The sequence below is a fragment of the Cervus canadensis genome, chromosome 1, assembly GCF_019320065.1.
Source record: "Cervus canadensis isolate Bull #8, Minnesota chromosome 1, ASM1932006v1, whole genome shotgun sequence".
In the NCBI taxonomy this organism is placed as follows: Eukaryota; Metazoa; Chordata; class Mammalia; order Artiodactyla; family Cervidae; genus Cervus; species Cervus canadensis.
Window position 1 is genome coordinate 117,548,299 of NC_057386.1, and position 18,365 is coordinate 117,566,663.

Sequence of the window (18,365 nt, forward strand, 5' to 3'; positions counted from 1 at the left end):
GCAGCAGAGCGTGGGGAGGAGGCCCTGCTTCCTCTGAGGCTGGGGGCAGCCTAAGCCACGGCCGGGCCCGCTGTGGCCAGAAGGGCCGGCCATCAGGCCCATAGGCTGGGGCTCCGGGCCCGGAGGCGCATGCATGCGGGTGAGGGGCTGCCTCCTGGGCCGGGGCTGTGGGAGGACAGGGTCCAGGCCCAGTGCCTGGTGCCCAGCAGGACGAGGCTCCCGCAGCGGGCAGCTGGGGCCTCGGGTGTGCAGAAAGGGCCTCCGCTTCTCTCCCCGCCCAGAGCAGAAGGGCAGCGGTGCCTGGAGCCGGGCACGGCAGCCGCTCTGGAAGCAGCCTGAGCCCCGCTCCGCAGTGGTGGACCCCTGGGCGGGCCCGGCAGTGGGGACACGGCTCGGGCTGCCCCGGTGAGAGCCGCCTTCAGAGGCGGTGGAGCCTCCTGAGGATGTGGCCCCTGGGCGAGTAGGCAGTGCGGCCGCTGAGCCCGGCCCAGCGCAGCAGGACTGGCGGGCGCACGTGCTGCCCTGGGCCCTGGCCCACACCCCCATTTGAGTCGGCGTCAGTGTGCCCGTCCTCGCTGGCCTGACTCCTCCGGGCTTAAATCTTCCTGAAGAACGAGAAGAGCCGTTTGCCTTCAGCGGTGCTGGGCTCGTCCCCACGCCCCAGGCCTGGGGCCCGGGAGGGGGTGGCAGCAGGCCGGCTCCGTTCCTTCAGGTGTGTGTCCATCAGCTGCCGGTCAATGACCCTGTGCATGTCATCCTGCGGGCAGACGGGTGGGGTAAGGATGCTGAGCCGGCGCGGGACGGGCCGGGGAGGCAGCGGATCGGGGCAGCACAAGAGGAGAGGATGGAGGGGGACGTGAGCGAGCGCCTGCGGCCACGGCTGCCCTGACCCGAGACCAAGAAGCACCGAGCGGGGACGCGGCAGCCCGCCCTCCCGGTCTCCCGGGGCTTGGTTGGCTGCGCGGTGTTACTCCCGGGCCGACCCAGGACCAGGTGTGTGTCTGTTGCCCCGGGAGCGGCCGCCGTGGGTGCCCGTCTGTCGCCCCGAGCCCTGCTCAGCCTGCGGGCGGCCCCTCGACCCTGCTTCCTGTGTGTCTGGGGGCCGAGTGCGCCCCCCTCACCTGGTCCCCCTCCCGCAGCCCCAGGGTGGCCTCGGCCTGCCAGCCCTCCAGCCTCACGGCCTGGCCTCGGGGCTTTTCTCGCCCCTCTGCCCCCTTCAGGCTCCTACCAGCCTGAGCTGCCAGTGCCCATGTGCCCCTGGCAGGCCCACATGCACGGTCAAGGCTCCCGGGTGCCTCCTCTGACCACCATCCACGCTCGGCCCCCACGGATGGGGCCCCTGTTTGGTGGAGGCTGGGGCGGCGCCATGTTCGAGGCTTGTCGTGCTCCATCCTAGGCGCTTCCCCAGTGAGGCTGCGCCTCTCCCTCCAGTGAGCTAACGCTGCAAAGGAGATGATTTCACCTCCCAGAACCAGCTCTTACCCCACGGCCGCTGCTGAACAGAGCGGCTCCGCTCTCCTCGCTGGACTGAGTCTGTGCGGGACAGAGGCGTCCTGCCGTTAACAGACCATGAAAAGTCCAGGTTTAGAAACAAGCAGCCCTTTCTAACATCAGCCGGGAACACAAGCGTTGGCCCAGCTGCTTTACCCTAAAGCCGGGCGTTGTGGGGTGGGCTCTGCGATGTCCTGGTGAAAAGACCGAGCCGCGGGCTGAACACTGGAGCGAGTCAGCTGCCGTGTGCACGCGCAGAGACGCGGAGGCCGCACGTGGCGGGCACTCCTGAGACTGGGGCAGCCGCTCCCTCGGTGAGCACAGGAAGAGGGCCGGCTGGGCTGCTGGCTGACCAGCTTGTCCATCACCTCCCACACACCTAAGCTCGCAGTCACTCAGATGTCTGCAAGTTTCCATGTGAAACTTGGGGACTTTTCCTAAGCGTGTCACCAGGTGGCGGCAGGCAGACCCCTCGCTCATGTCCTGCTCTCCTGCCTTCCTCCCCTCCCCCCTTCTTCACATACAGCTTCCTACCTACACCCCCTCCTCATCAAGTGACACGGTCCTCACTCTGAAGGTCCCAGTGTCAAATCCTCGGCCCAGTGCTCTGTTCTTGGGACGTGCGCCATAAGATCTATGTTAAATGCAACTTTAGGAACGTCACAGGGTCCTTCCGAGAGAAACCCTTTCAAAGCTGCTAATGTTTTTTCTGGTACATTGCAAACTGCATTTTTTTATACTGTAAGATTCAGCAAAGTAATTCCATGAAATCTATCACATCAAAACTCGACAGACACACAAGCTGCTCGAACTCCATGCTGGGTCACGTCCATAAAACAGCCCATTTGTGAGGCGATGGAACCAACAAACCAGCGTCGGCGGGTCAGCCTGTGGGGACCGGGCCACGTGCTGCCGCGCTCACGCTCACAGACGTGACGGTGGAGGGAGGGGGAGGCCGGGCGCGATGGCATGGCACACGGACGAGACGACGCCAGCACCGACACACACGACATGGTGAGCATGAGGGGGCAGTGGGGCGGGACCGTGATGGCGGGAGAGGAGAGGTGAGGGGGTGGGGGCTTGAAGAGCTCACCTCAAAGGCAGGAGGGGTGTACAACTAAAGCTGTTGATACGGGAACTGAGAAAGGCCACTAGATCAGAAACCAAAGGAGCCAGATAGTAAAAAGCCCTGAGGAAGCAAACTGTAGCCGAGAGAAAAGAGAAGAACAGACGCGGTGAGCCAGGACACAGCGGGCTGGGAGGCGGGGAGCAGCTCTTGGGGTGGGGGGACCCTGGCGCTCCCGCAGCCAGCCAGGCAGGGCCCTGGAGGAACAGTCACTTCTAAGCTGCCCCCTGCGAGGGGCTTGCCTGGGAAAGCTGCAGGGGCCTTTTCATCTGTCCAGTTAGGATTTCTTGGGGAGAAACATGAATGGTTACACCCATATCCTGAAATTGTACTTCCCTAATCTCATTAACAAAAAGCAAGTCGTGGCCCTGGCCCAGAGGGGAGCGCGTCGGGGCCTGGGACAGGGCAGGCTGATGGGACTCTGACACCCGTGGTGCTAGAGACGGACACACTGACTCACTTTCCCCAGACCTGCGCCGGGACGGTGCTCAGTGGAAGAAGGAAGCTGGCCTCTGAGAAAGGGAAGAGCAGTGGCCGCTGATAACCCAAGGGTGCCTGAACGACATGCATCCAGTAATGAATTTCCAGTCAGACATGCAGGGCTTCCTGGGCCCTCCGCGTCGACAGCAGTGTCTTCAGAGCTAATTTCAACAAGGCCAAGGCAAGCGGCTGAAGGAGGCCCCTGTTCAAGCCTGGAGGTTAGCATAGCCGGGTTCTTCGCTCTGGAAAGTGGCTTCCTCCAGGTGCTCAGGGCCTGGGGCCTGGAGCCCCGACTCACACAGTGAAGACGAATCACTGCTCACCCGCACACACGGGACCCTCCAGTAACAAACCCATCCTTACACTCAGCCTGGGTTCACAGACTTTTACCTGCCAAGCCTCAAGCTGCTGCGAGAGGTTCAGTTTCTGCTGAATGGCATCCAGCAGCTGGCTGTTGAGAGACATCATGTCCATCTTGCACTTGGCGAGTTCCAGCTCCACAGCGTTCTTCCTGGAAACACACAAGCTGGGATGAGCGCCGACACCCTGTGCCAGAGCATCAGGTCCTCTGCCCGGGGCACCTGGTGTCTGAAGGATGAGGAAACAGTCTCTGACCCCAAACTCACAACAAACAGTAACTGTAGCTACAGTGTTACTTCTAGAGGCCTGGAAAGTGGGCAACATGCTTTCATACACATTTTCTCAACTTTCATAAACAAGCTGTAGGTGAAAGGATTATCTGACATCGCCATCGTGAAGTGATTGAGAGAGGAGGATACTTAAGTCAGGACTGGAACCCAGAGCTCAAAGACCTCTCACAGCACTAAAGGGCTGCTGCCTTCATCTTTCCCCCAAAATACCAGTCCCCATGGAAGTTGGACTTAACCCACTGGTGCCCCCTTTCCACCAGCAAGCCCTTCTTCTGAGGGTGTGTGCAGTGGTGGCCACACTGCAGCACAGCTCAGGTGCTCACTGTAGCCAACAGGTAGGGGGCCCAGGGCAAAGTATATGATGGAACAGTCACCTCCCGTAACAACCACAGTGTTGAATATTTATTGACAGTGGGGAAACACTCGTGATTTATGCTGTGTAAAAAAGAACCAAGAGACAAGGTCACATATACTAGCTTTGTACAAGAAAAGCTGCCTGTGTATATTTGAAGGTCACACCCAAAAATGTCTACTTGGTTCTCTTGGAATGATGACCATTGATGAGTAATTGCTCCCGCACTTCTGCATTTTGTATTTTCACATTTTGATGTGTTTTACATACTACTTTGTTCACCTTCCCCAGCATTCCTAAACCATGGTGGTTCAATGCAAAGGTACTCTGCAGGGATACCGAGTAACGGGGATAAAGCGGCAGAGCCTTAGCTGGGCAGCTTCTATAAGGTGGCAGTGGTCGTCCAGTGCCAAATGAGTATTTAGCCCTTCAGGGACTGACACCTTTCACATTAAAAGGGCAAAACTAAACGGCTCTCATCACACAGGGCCACAGACCAATGTGCATGGCCTTGTGAGGACCCACCCTCAGGGGCTGCTCAGCCCCCATCAAAGCCAAGCTCGACTAGAAGGCAGCTGGGGTGAACCGTTCGGGCCACCATGCGACCAGCACTTCCTCTGTGGCTTCAAGTCCACCGAGCAGTTGGTCACCGACCTCGACACCCCGGGGCTCCAGGACAGCGCCCTGCCCACGCATCCCGAACGCTCCAGGCCGCTCTCAGCGGGCCCGCCCACCCGCACTGCGGCTGCAGGGACACGAGCTGAGCCTGGCCAATGAGCGCCGGTGTCTCAAATGCCGCACACTGCTCCCGTCACGGCCGCTGCCATTGGCTGGTCGCGAGCGGCGGAAATCCTTGCCTGGCTCCGGTTGCCACGGACGCCCCGGCTGGCCCACCCCACGGTCCTGGAAAGTCAGCGCAAACCCCTGGTGCCCCACGGCAGGGAAACCTCCTGAGCTTACAGGCGTCTCCCGGCAGGTGGCGCCACGAGCAGCCTGAAGACCCCGGAAAGTGCTGACTAACGCCGCAGGCGGAGTGGCACAGGTCCAGGGGCAACTGCAGCCCGCCGGGCACAGAGCGGAACCCTTTCCTTCCGGAAGGCCCTCGAGCTGGGCCCACCTTGGGGGCCTAGGTGTCAGTCACAGCCTGGGACGGCACCCTCCGAACGTTTGCTCACTAGGGCATCTTGGAGCTTATCATTCATGAGACAGCACAAAACAAGAATAACAAAGCTGCAGAAGCCCCTGATCAAGACATTAATCAGTTTTAAAAAGGAATATTTCAGAGGGCTAGGCGAATTCCTTGTATAAATGAAACCACTAGCAACTGAACCCTCTGCTTGTGTAAGGCAGATGCCAGCCCAGGATTTCTTTTCACTGAGGACCTTTCACCTGCAAGGAGATAAAATTGTTAACTTTTCTGAACACCTTAAGGTTTTTGCTGTCCAGTGAAGAGAGGGAAGTTATTCTTCTTGGGGGAGAGTCTCATCCTTATTGCATATTAGAATCATGGGGTGGGAGCTGCCCCCAACCCAGAGGTTCAGACTGAAGAATTGTTCTGGAGAGGGCCCTGGGGTTGGGGGCGGGGAAGATTCTAAAATGCAGCCAAGATCGGAGATGATGTATATAAAACTCACGACCTTACACAAATGTATGGTTAACCCACACTTCAATGATTCCTTAGGTCTCGTCTGAATTCTGTACACCCGGAATTTCATTTGTGAGGGACAGAAAAAGAACCCTCCTGGAGTGGTCTAACACTCTAAGGGCAGGGCCAGGAAGGACAGGGCCTCACTCCAAAACCCTTCCTACTCAGGAGGGAGAACTCACAAATCTGTTCAGTCAGACTCCAGGAGATTGACTCAGCCTCCGCGGGCAGCAGGTGAGGGCATGCATTTCAAGGTTTCATGGAGACTTGGCAATTTCCTGTCACCCAGGTGCTGGAGCTAGGTGCACTCATTTTAGTGGAGGGGACTGGACAACTTGTTTCTTCTGCTCTCCTACACCCTGGCACTTTCTCTGGCTGTATCCCCACCTCCTATGCAGATGGAGGGTGGTCAGAGCCCGATGGCCAGCTCTCTTCTGTTTCTCTAGTTGAGAGAAGCTGACAAACCAGACTCTACTTCTAACTTACTGGGTTTCCACAATTAGCACCCTAATTTTACCATTTTATTCCCTAATTATTTGACACAATTTCACCCTTTGTTATTCATAATAGTATGGTCTCACTCCAAAATACCACACTGCTATTCAACAACACAAGAGACGACTCTACACATGGATATCACCAGATGGTCAATACCGAAATCAGACTGATTACGTTCTTTGCGGTCAAAGATGGAGAAACTCTATACAGTCAGCAAAAACAAGACCAGGGGCTGACTGTGGCTCAGATCATGAACTCCTTATTGCAAAATTCAGACTTAAATTGAAAAAAATAGGGAAAACCACTGGACCATTAAGGTGCGGCCTAAATTAAGTCCCTTGCAGTGGAAGTGACAAACAGGTTCAAGGGATTAGATCTGATAGACAGAGGGCCTGAAGAACTATGGACAGAGGTTCATAACATTGTACAGGAGGCAGTGATCAAAACCATCCCCAAGAAGAAGAAATGCAAAAAGGCAAACTGGTTGTCTGAGGAGGCCTTGCAAATAGCTGAGAAAAGAAGAGAAGCAAAAGGCAAAGGAGAAAAGGAAAGATAAACCCATCCAAATGCAGAGTTCCAAAGAATAGCAAAGAGAGATAAAGGCTTCCTAAGTGAACAGTACAAAGAAACAGGAAAATAATAGAGTGGGAAAGATAAGAGATCTCTTCAAGAAAAAGAAACACCAAGGGAACATTTCATGCAAAGACTGGCACAACAGACAGAAATGGTAGGGACCTAACAGAAGCAGAAAATATTAAGAAGAGGTGGGAAGGATACAAAGAAGAACTGTACAAAAAAGATCTTCATGACCCAGATAACCACGATGGTGTGATCACTCACCTAGAGCCAGACATCTTGGAGTGCGAAGTCAAGTGGGCCTTAGGAAGCATCACTATGAACAAAGCTAGTGGAGGTGATGGAATTCCAGTTGAGCTATTTCAAATTCTAAAAGATGATGCTGTGAAAGTGCTGCACTCAATATGTCAGCAAATTTGGAAAAATGCAGCAGTGGCCACAGGACTGGAGAAGGTCAGTTTTCATTCCAATCCCCCCAAAAGGCAATGTCAAAGAATGTTCAAACTGCCATACAATTGCACTCATCTCACACACTAGCAAAATAATGCTCAAAATTCTCCAAGCCAGGCTTCAACAGTACATGAACTGAGAACTTCCAGATGTTCAAGCTGGATTTAGAAAAGGCAGAGGAACCAGAGATAAAATTGCCAACATCTGCTGGATCACAGAGAAAGCAAGATAGTTCCAGAAAAACATCTACTTCTGCTTCGTTGTCTACACTAAAGCCTTTGACTGTATGGGTAGCAGCAACCTGTGGAAAATTCTTCAAGAGATGGGAGTACCAGACCACCTTACCTGCCTCTGTGAAACCTGTATGCAGGTCAAGAAGCAACAATTAGAACCGGACATGGAACAATGGATTGGTTCCAAATTAGGAAAGGAGTACATCAAGGCTGTATATTGTTATCCTGCTTATTTAACTTATATGCAAAGTACATCATGAGAAATGCCAGACAAGCTGGAATCAAGACTGCTGGGAGAAATATCAACAAACTCAGATGCAGATGACACCAACCCTTATGGCAGAAAGTGAAGAGAAACTAAAGAGCCTCTTGATGAAGGTGAAAGAGAAGAGTGAAAAAGCTGGCTTAAAACTCAACATTCAAAAACTAAAGATCATGGCATCCGGTCCCATCATTTCATGGCAACTAGTTGGGGAAACAATGGCAACAGTGACAGACTTAATTTTCTTCAGCTCCAAAATAACTGCAGATGGTGACTGAAGTCATGAAATTAAAAGACCCTTGCTCCTTGGAAGAAAAGCTATGACAAACCTAGACAGCGTATTAAAAAGCAGAGACATTCTTTTGCTGACAAAGGTCTGTATAGTCAAAGCTATGGTTTTTCCAGTAGTCATGTATGGATGTGACAGTTGGACCATAAAGAAAGCTGAGTGCTGAAAGATTGATGCTTTTGAACTGTGGTGTTGGAGAAGACTCATGAAAGTCCCTTGGACTGCAAGGAGATCAAACCAGTCAATCCTAAAGGAAATCAATCCTGAATATTCACTGGAAGGACTGATACTAAAGCTGCAATACTTTGGCCACCTGATGCGAAGAGCCACCTCATTGGAAAAGACCCTGATGCTGGGAAAGACTGAGGGCAGGAGAAGGGAACGACACAGAATGAGATGGTTGGATGGCATCACTGACTTGATGAACATGAGTTTGAGCAAGCTCTGGGAGATGGTGATGGACAGGGAGGCCTGGCGTGCTGCAGTCCATGGGTTGCAGAGTCAGACATGACTGAGCAACTGAACAATTCAAGTATTCAGTAACTACATCCATTGGAGAAGACTCTTGAGAGTCCCCTGGCCCGCAAGGAGATCCAATCAGTCCATCCTAAAGGAAATCAGTCCTGAATATTCATTTTAAGGACTGATGTTGAAGCTGAAACTCCAATAATTTGGCCACCTGATGCAAAGAACTGACTCACTAGAAAAGACCCCCCCTGCTGGAAAAGATTGAGGGCAGGAGGAGAAGGGGACAACAGAGGATGAGATGGTTGGATGGGATCACCGATCCCATCATATCTCAATGGATATGAATTTGAGTAAACTCCAGGAGTTGGTGATGCAGAGGGAGGCCTGGTGTGCTGCAGTCCATGGGGTTGCAAAGAGTCGGACACGACTGAGCGACTGAACTGAATCAGGAATGGCAAAGACAGTGTAGGTTTGTGATTCTCACCAAGGATAATTCCAAAATGAACTGGAAATTGAAAGACAACTTGATAGGAGATTCTGACCAGACAGAAAAGGGGACCCAAACGTAAAACCAAAATGGAAATGATGGAAATGACTGAAGAGAACAGAAGGGAGGGAACAATGGTGTATGAAAATGAAAAGGGGAAGATGTAGGGAATTTTAAAGTCAGAAATTAAAATGTCATATTACTTCTTAAAAAAGGCAAATGGTATCTATCTACAAATTCTTTTAAATAAGCTCCTTTTAGCTTTCTGCCAAGTAGCCCTGAGGTGAGGGAAAAGGAGCCTGAGACTGAGGTGAAGGCCAGCGATGAGCATCAGCTGCGATCCTGGGGAAACGCCCTCATCTGTAAAATTGGGATTAAAAGCCTCCACTTCTTGCTGTGGCTAGGAGGATTAAAGGATGCTTTGTAAGCAGTAAAGTGATGCACAAATGTTGTTATTAATGTGTTATAAAGCCTGCAAAGCAGACACAATTTTAGTACCCTTTATCTTCTTAGACTCAATAAACAGGACAGACTGAATGTGTGACAAAGATAATTTTCGGGAGGATGGGAAATAAACATGGTCTTTGCGCCTTTGTACTGCCACATATTTTGAATGTACAAGAACGCATTTATGCATTTCTTCTCTGCCAGAGAAATCCCAAAACATTATTTAAAAGTGACCCAGTTTACTAGAAATTAACAAAGACAAAGAAAACTGTTCAGTGACACTCTGAGGATGCAGTCAAACTCAGAATGTAGGAAAACTATGAATTAAAAGAGCCAGTTTCTTCAATAAATGCAAATCGAAGAAAAAAAGAGAAGGGGAAGAGTTACAACCTTTTGGGACATAACAACAAAACAGAGTATGCTGGAGTTTGGCGTCTGATTCTTATCAAGTATAAAAAGACATTTATGGGACAACTGGGGAAATTTGAACACTGGATACTAGATGATATTAAGAAATTGAAGTTTTTTCATGTGTGATATTTCTGGCGTGTGTTTTACAATAAAGAGTCTTTCTCTGGTAGAGATTTCTGTGAAAATGTTTATGGATGAGATGATATGTCTCATGATCCACCTTAACATGGTCCAGAAGCGGAGGGGGAAGAAATGGACAGCTACAGATGAAACCACACTGGCCGTGCTGTTCATCAGCATTGAAACTGAGGTAGGTAGGTTGGAATTCGTCTCATGTTTTCTACTTTCGTGTATGCTTGAAAATGTCTATGATTAATAGTAAAACAAAAACAACAGCAAAAAAAACTATGTGTGTGTGTGTGTGTGTATATAAAATGAGATTGGCCCACTCCAGTATTCTCGCCTGGAGGGCTACAGTCTACGGGGCTGAAGAGTCCAACATGACTGGAGCAACTGAGCATGCATAGTGAGATCGGAATGCTGAGATATAAGTGAAAACAAACAACAAAAAAAACATGTAGAGCATCATCTTGCTGATTTTTTTTAAAGAGTCCACAAAAACTGCACTGCATATACACCTGCATACACATATGTAAAAAATCTGCAAAAAACACATACCCGACTTTTACCAGTAGTGTCTGTCTGGGAAGAAGAATGGGATGGGGAGTGAGAAATTCCCGAGTAGCAGGGAAACTCTTCTGTGTGATTGAACACCTAAGACTGAGCACATTCTCGGGTTATTAATACGTGCAGTTGCAGTTAAACAAGTTGTGCCCACTCACTTCGCGATGGCCTCGTCCCGGTCCCTGATGGCCTTCTGAAGCTGCTCCTTTGGTTCCTCGTCCTCAGACGTCACTCTGAGTCGGTCTCTCTCCTCCTTCAGGGCGGTCATCTCCACGCTCAGCAGTGTCACCTAATGGGAGACGAAGGGGATGAACACAGCACATCACTGCGGCCGGCCTGGGGTGTCTCCCTCCCGAGGGAGAAGAGAACAGGCCCAGGCGGGCTCAGGGCCTGTGTGTGGGGCAGGCTGGTGACTTCCCACTGCCCCTGCTCCAGGAGGGAGGGGACCACACTCGAGGCTGGAGCTGGGTGGACGGGGGCGCTCAGCCCCGAGCTGCTGCACCCGGGGGCCCAGTTCCCTTGTGCACACCATGGTGCCTCCTTCACCTGCAGGCACCCTCTGGGAGCTGCTGAGTGAAGACCACGTGCGCACCAGGGCCCTGGAACACATTTAGGGGGATAAGGACTCGAGTTTTGTTTCCAGTCATCTTCCACTCGACGTGGAACACTGCCCTGTGCCCCACACGGGCCCTGGCTGGCCCCAGAGCCTGGGACCTGGTTCCCGTTTCTGTGACAGCACTAGATGCAGCCTGGCTTTCCTGTCTTCTTCCTTCAGCTCCCCAGGTCAAAGCCGCAGGGAATTTAGGCAGAAAAACAACACTGTCACCTTTCACTTCAAGCCTCTTACCTTCTCTGTGGTCCACGCCTCTATGAATGGCACCAGAGCCCACTCACGGGGAGTCAACCTTGGGTGGTGAGGCGCCCCTCCCGGTGGCTCCCTCGGTGACCAGTTTACCCCGCCCACTGTACACAGCGACCTCTCGCACCCCTTGTGCTCTGCCGTGGCGAGAAGCATGTCCTATCCATCTGCGCGTCTCAGACCCTGACCAGAAACAATGCTTAATCCCCAAGTGCCTGTGCAGTGGAAGGTTGTCATTTTGGGGCTTGTCAAGCACCCAGAATTCCTTCCTATCTGGGGCATTCCTAGTTGCAGGAGCCTCGGTAGGAGACAGAGCATGCCCACCTACTAAGGAAGCCAAGGAAGAGACCTCCTTTCCTAGGTACCTGGGGCTACAGGTACCTTTGGGGGTGCAGCAAAGCCACTGGCCAGTGGGAGATTACTCCATGGAGAGCAGATGGCTTTGTCACCCCACTTCCCATGGCTCCTTCCTGTTTTGGAGCTCAGTTCTCCAGCCTGCCTATTGATTCTGTGACGTTTCAGATTTAATTCCAGTATATTATTTTTCTGCTCAAGTTAAGTAGAGTGAGTTTCAGTTGTCTGCAACCAGAAACCCTGCCTGGTAGAGCTTTCAATAAATATTTGTTCAATGAATGGAAGGCGGGGAGCCCTCCTTCTCACAGTCGATAGGATCGACTGGAGCCAGGACGCCTGACCCTGCCCTCTTGGTGCACGGCAGGGAATGTCGGGCCTGGTGCTCTGAGCTTCCATGGTGGGGACAGCTCCGGTGAGGAGCCTCGGGGTGCTGGGCGCCTGGGGAGGCCAGGGCAGGCAGGCGCAGAGCTCTGAGGCAGACAAGGCGTCAGGTGAGAAGCCCGGCTTCACCCTATTCTTGGCAGGTTCCGCAGCCTGGCAGGCCAGATCCCAAGACCCAGAAAGCAGCTGGCGGAGACAGCCAGCCCTCCTCAGACCAAATGAGCCCTGACGTGGCCAAGAGCCAGCCAGGTGTTCTGCCAGCTGAGTCAGAGACAGATAAAACTGCGTGCTAGGCAGGAAATGCCAACATGTCATAGTCTCCAGATAAGACTCCACAAGAATTTTTTGCTGTGGCCTGGAAAACCTGACCAAGGTAGAGACTGCCAGCTTAGAAGTGACAAAGGATTTACCCTCTCGGAGTTACACGTGAATTTGATAAAAAGCTGGAATAAATGGAACTATTCCCCACCATCAAGTTGTTGTTAGGATCAAATGAAATAAATAACATCAAAGGCCCAGCTCAGAGCGTAAGCGCCACCCCTTCTCTCCCCTCCACGAGGGCCTTCCAGCTAACAGCCGGTTTAACTGCTGACTTAGGTTACAGCCACCCCTAAATCCACTCTTCCCCATTAAGGTGGGTGTCCTTGAAGTTGAACAGCATCAAAGGAAACATCCTGAGGTCATACATCCAGGGCTGACAATCATTTGAGTGCCTGCTCTAGACGCTTCAGAAGACAGAGAGGGGTGTGCGACCTGGAGTCTATCCTTGCAGGCGGTCCACTAAGGCTGGACGGGGAAGGTGAGAAGGGAGTGAGGGTAACCATGACAAAGCAGAGCCGGGGACTCCCTGAGCAAGGGAGGCAGGAGAGTTTCGAGGAGGAAGTGAGACCTGATCAGGAACTTGAAGGATGAGGAGGGCTGTATGTGCAGGGGCGAGTCTTCCAGGGAGAGAGAAAGACTGGGAGAAAAGACCCAGCTGTGGGAACGCAAGGGCCACATCCATCTGGAACCCATGTTCAATCCTGCTACAGCAGAGGCGGTGAGAGGGAAACAATAGGAGCGGAGGCTGGATGGTGGGACGCAGCCAGACCGTGGGGCCAGGAGGGTTTGAGAGTATTGCAAGGGGTGTCCCACCTTCAAGTCGTGCTTCAGAAGATCACTCCAGACCATGTGACGGCTGGGGAAGTGATGACTAAAGGCAAGGTGTGAAAGAATGAAGTTCTGAGGGGGACAATGGCTGGGAGGATGGAGGAGACAGAACATGCTGAGATTTCAGAGGAGGGGGCACTCAGATCTCATCAGTGAGAGCCTCAACTGCTCCCAGCTCACGCTCCCCTGAGTGTTCACGTCCCTGGAGTAACTGGCATGTGCTTCAGTCAAGCATAAAGGAGCCAAATGATGGGGTGGGACTGTTTCTCTTACTGTGCCTCCCAGGACCTGGTTACTGGCCTGGGAGAACTACTTGTCACGTTGCCCAGCAGGTCCTCCTGCCTCCGGGCAGCAGCTCCAGGGCCCACGGCCAGCCCTCCCTGGGGAGCTGCAGGGATGGGGCACGGAGCTCTCCACAGCCAGCAGGAGGGCAGGGGCAAGTCTGCAGGCCTGTCTACGAGGCTGTGCTTCAAACAGGTGATGATCAATTAAACCTGGGCTCTCTTTCACTTTAGAATTTGGGTAGGCTTCTGAGGGGTGGGGAACTGTGGGCACTTCACTGTCGAGGTCCCACACACCTTTTACCTCTGGCCTCATTTCCAGGACAGCAGAGACTGCTCAGGCAGGAAAACGGCGGGAGTGGAGGTGGGGCCATCTGTTGGTGAGGTCGGACCTCAGTCCCACGTCACCTGAGTCAGACTCCCCAAAGGGTACGAAGCTGGTCTGACTGCCCTCATCTTACATCCACCTGAGCCTCTCAGGGTCTCGGGGCACGCATGTGCTGAGCTAACAGCAGGAGGCACCCCTGCCCCCCCTGACAGCTGCCATTTCCACGGCCCTGCCAACTCCCCCTGCATTACCCACTGCCCTGGGAGTCGGCGTTCCTCCCGAGGGACGCTCCTGGATGATGCAACTTGGCTGAGAGTTCTGCGGCCCTGACTGAGCCTGTGGGGAGCGACTGAGCCTGGCAGAGGCCCAACTCTGTATCTTATGTGGGACTGAATGTAACCATCTACTTGATGGGTTCTCTTGTGTTCTTTTGAAAGGGAATCCATAGGAATTGACCTAAATCAGTTATCAGTTGAATTTTTAAGGAAAATTCCCTGGTAGAGGTGGCTTTCTAAATATAAATAGTTCCATAGCAGACTCTCAGCAACCTCTACCTATTTTTCTGGATCAAACAATGCCCTCTTGGGCTTCTAGAAGCAACAAAGAGGCTTTTATTAATCCAAATAACTTTAAGGCCCACTTTCTTTTGCATTTTATTCTTCCCATTTGGAAGGTATGATCCCTCCTGTCGCCAACCCCTCTGGGCAAACGACCACCAGAGGGTCTTAGGTTTTAGGCACAAAAGTGTCTCTGGCTGGAGAAGGCAATGGCACCCCACTCCAGTACTCTTCCCTGGAAAATCCCACGGACAGAGAAGCCTCGTAGGCTGCAGTCCATGGGGTCGTGAAGAGTCGGACACGACTGAGCAACTTCACTTTCATTTTTCACTTTCATGCATTGGAGAAGGAAATGGCAACCCACTCCAGTGTTCTTGCCTGGAGAATCCGAGGGGCGGGGGAGCCTGGTGGGCTGCTGTCTATGCACAGAGTCAGACATGACTGAAGTGACTTAGCAGCAGCAGCAGCAGTGTCTTTGGCTGCCCAAACCTACTCCCCAGGGCTTGGTCAGGAACAATATACAGCTTTCAATAGCATCCTTCTGCCCTTCTTATCTGGTCACTCACAAAAAAAAGAGAGCAGTAATGGCTTGTCTCCCAGTATCTTCCAAGAGAATAATACCAGGAAGTCTAATGGGTACAACCCCAAAAGACAGATGTTTATTTCTATAAGTTCCTTTACATTTAAGAAATACTGAAGTGAAAGCCCAGCTTAAATTCCATCTTTCAGCAACCTCTTCCTGTAGCAGGAAGGGAGGACTAGCTTTGGACAAGGAGGGAAGGTGTTTAGAGGGGAACCTGTCTGGTGTCCCCCGCTAATGGGACCAAACCTCCATACAGGACTCCAGGCAAAAGGAAGAGCTTTTATTTATCTCCTATGTAGATTTTAGAAGCTCTTTTTTGGGTGGGGCTGCTCCTAAGCCCTTTAAAACTTTTCAGATCAGAATACAGATGTCCTTCTCCAGTATTCTGGAGAGATGAGATCATGATCAAATAGGAAGGGAACAGCAAGAGCAGCAGTAAGTGCCTCGAAAGCTGAAAAACAGGCTGGCTGAGGTGACAGCACTCACAAAGAGAGCTCAGGCCCGCAAAGACCAACTGTCTCCTGGTTTGCAAACTTCCCTGTTCAGAAGCTGCTGGACAAACATCCAAATGTGGCTTGGGAGCTGTGGCACTCTATCTATCAGAATCCACCCAGTTATTCAGGCTCTGTAGAGGGCCAGCTATTAGTTGTGGCAGGATCTTTTTAGTTGTGGCATAAGGAATCTAGTTCCCTGACCAGGGAGCAAACCCAGGCCCCCTGCATTGGAGCACAGAGTCTTAGCCACTGGACCACCAGGGAAGTCCCTCAGCTATTCTCAATCCTAACGATTTCACTGTGGCCTAAACCTGAGGACTGACTTCTCTTGAAGATACTCAGCTCACTTCAGCTTCAGGTCACTACCCGAGGGTCCGACCATCAGAGGAGAGCCCGTCTCAGAGAGACGTGGAGAGGGGGACTCACGGGCTCCCAGGGAGCAGGAGCCCCTGCACACCTTGCACTGGGCCGAGGACGGGGTGCTCACCTGACTGTGGAGCCGCTGCAGCTCTTCCAGGCTTTGCCTCAGTTTACCCCTCTCCCCCTCCATGAGTTCCCTCAGGGCTCTCGAATCCTCACTGGTCTGCCTTATCTGTTCTTCTAAGGAGTCATCGTCAATTCTCCGGGAGCTCTGACAGCAGTAGAGAGATGGTGAGAGTGGAGGGGAGTGGGGAGATGGTTAGTGGGAGAGATGAAGAGGGGAGGGGAGCAGGGAGATGGTTCAGTTTGGGGAAGAGCAAGGTAGGGGATGGGAGGAAAAAAGAGAAGCAGAAGAAGGAAGAAATAGAAGGTTAGAAAAGAGAGGCTGTCTTGCTCAACTTCAATGTGCAGACAATAACTAGAAGTTTATTTTGTTTCAGGCTTTGAAGAAGGGAAACTGCATGGCGCCAAGAGCCCACCTCCCTCTGCCAGCTTGCTTTCCCACACTGACCCGGCCTCTGCACTACAGTGCATCCCACGAACCACCTCGGCAGGACAGCCACCCTTTCACCTAACTTCACCTAATACAGGGAGAGAGACGCAACCCGCAACCGTCCTGCAGGAGGAGGAACCTGAGGAGAAACAACAGCCCGCAAGCTGTGGGTGTAAATGGAGGGGGAGTCTGGCAGGAATCTGACACGAGGCTGGAAGAAAGGCCAGTCTACTCGGGGAAGCCCATGGGAATGCTCCTCTCCTGCACCAGAGGAGCCACGTCTAGAATTCTAAAAGGCCCGGCTGTTGATCGTTTCAACTTTCCTCATGTCTAGCCTTTGAGCAGAAGCTTCAGATCTTTTAAGTTTGCCTGTTCACAGTTACCTCCACCACCAGGACCAGTGGGCAACAGAAAAACAACTTGAAGTTTTTACCAGGAGCCAAATTTCTACATTCACAGCCTCCCAGCAAAGTGCTCACACTCGAAGCCCTGAGGCCTCGTCTGCACCCTGAGCCTGCAGGGAGGGACTCTGGGGGCCCCCAACCCCACATTGGACCCTGTGCCTGCTCCCCCATGGGGAGTGTGCTCCGACAAGGGCTCAGAAGGCATTCTTGCAGACTTTATTAGGTTCCGGGTTCCAGGGCTAACCTCACCCTCTGGACTTGGTTTTAGCCTCCAAGCCCTGTGGAGCCCGGAGTTCTCATCGCAGCCTCTTACCGAGGGCTCCATGCCGTCCACGATGCTCTGGATCAGTCTCTTGAGCTCGTTCAGGGCAGTGCGCAAGCTGCCGGCTGGCACGTCCTTGGCCGACGACGTCTCTGAAGACTCGTCCATCGAGGAGTCCGTGGAGACGGCCGAGTCAGCGCTGTCGTTTCCCCGCAGGTGCGAGCACAGATAGCGGACCTGGCAGTAGGCTTCCCAGAGCTGCAGTCTCAACTGCCCCACAGAGAGTTATTCCTGGTTAGGGACTCTTGAGAAGATGGCCAGCAGCCATCCTTTTCTAGTACACGAATCCAAGAATTTAGTTCTAGGAAGTTGTTTTTTTTTTAATTACTTGTCCCAGGAAACATATACTTATTCTGGGCCCCATACAACTCTGGGTGCTTAGTCACTCAGGTGTGTCTGACTCTTTGCAACCCCATGGACTGTAGCCCGCCAGGCTCCTCTGTCCATGGGATTCCCCAGGCAAGAACACTGGAGTGGATAGCCATTTCCTTCTCCCGCACAACTGCACAGACTCCCAGTTGTTATACCCCCTGCCCTCAGGTCCCTCCCAGCTGCACATAAAGTACTTCTTGATATAGTCCGTTACTTTTGGGGGAAGTCCCCATATAACTAGGGGAATGAGTGGTTATGGGTAATATGAAAACAAACCAATTAGATGGATCACAAATGTTCCAGAACCCTGTCAATACCAGAGTTCTAAGGCTGATTAGTCAACAAGCATTTCCTAAGCGGCCACCTCAGGACATCTCCAGCCAGCAGGCTAAGGGGCTCACACACGTGCAGACCACGGCACCCTAGGTGTGGGGTGAGCCGGAGGGCCAGGGGGACGCCAGCACCTGCTCTCTCTCCTGCTCCAGCTCCTCGGCCTCCATGCTCTGCTCTATCTCAGACAGGAGGGACGCGCTGGTGGCGGCGGAGTTCTGCAGGCTCCTCTCCTCGGTCAGCTCCTCCACCTTCACCTGCAGCTGCCGGTAGGAGAGCCGCACCTCCTGCAGCTCCAGCTGACTCTGGTGCAGCTTTCGGGGAGACAGCAAAGGGGGGGTGAGGGGGCCGAGCCCGACCACCAATTTACAGGAAAATACAGAGCGGGGGAGGAGCAAGCTAGAAGGTGTTCAGGGGATGCAGTCGGTAAAATACAGATTTGGGAAACTACAGGACAAATAGCCCAGCTTCTTCAACAGATAAATTTCA

The 18,365-nt window shown here is 52.6% G+C and overlaps 1 protein-coding gene across 5 annotated transcripts in view; it reads right to left on the reverse strand.

The window, feature by feature from the left end:
• Positions 1–580: 580 nt before the first annotated feature.
• BICDL1 (BICD family like cargo adaptor 1) overlaps positions 581–18,365 on the reverse strand; it is a 77,755-nt gene continuing 59,970 nt past the window's right edge. For 2 of the 5 annotated variants that reach the window (XM_043439198.1, XM_043439208.1), the window contains 6 exons: positions 18,011–18,190; positions 17,166–17,384; positions 16,023–16,166; positions 10,708–10,838; positions 3,488–3,608; positions 581–757 (listed from right to left, as the gene is read on the reverse strand). In XM_043439198.1, coding sequence (XP_043295133.1) covers positions 596–757; positions 3,488–3,608; positions 10,708–10,838; positions 16,023–16,166; positions 17,166–17,384; positions 18,011–18,190 — 957 coding nt within the window. In that variant the 3' untranslated portion in view covers positions 581–595. Of the gene's footprint in view, positions 758–2,584; positions 2,694–3,487; positions 3,609–10,707; positions 10,839–16,022; positions 16,167–17,165; positions 17,385–18,010; positions 18,191–18,365 lie in introns of all 5 variants that reach the window. The other 3 variants (XM_043439221.1, XM_043439230.1, XR_006263935.1) reach the window with 2 other exon arrangements.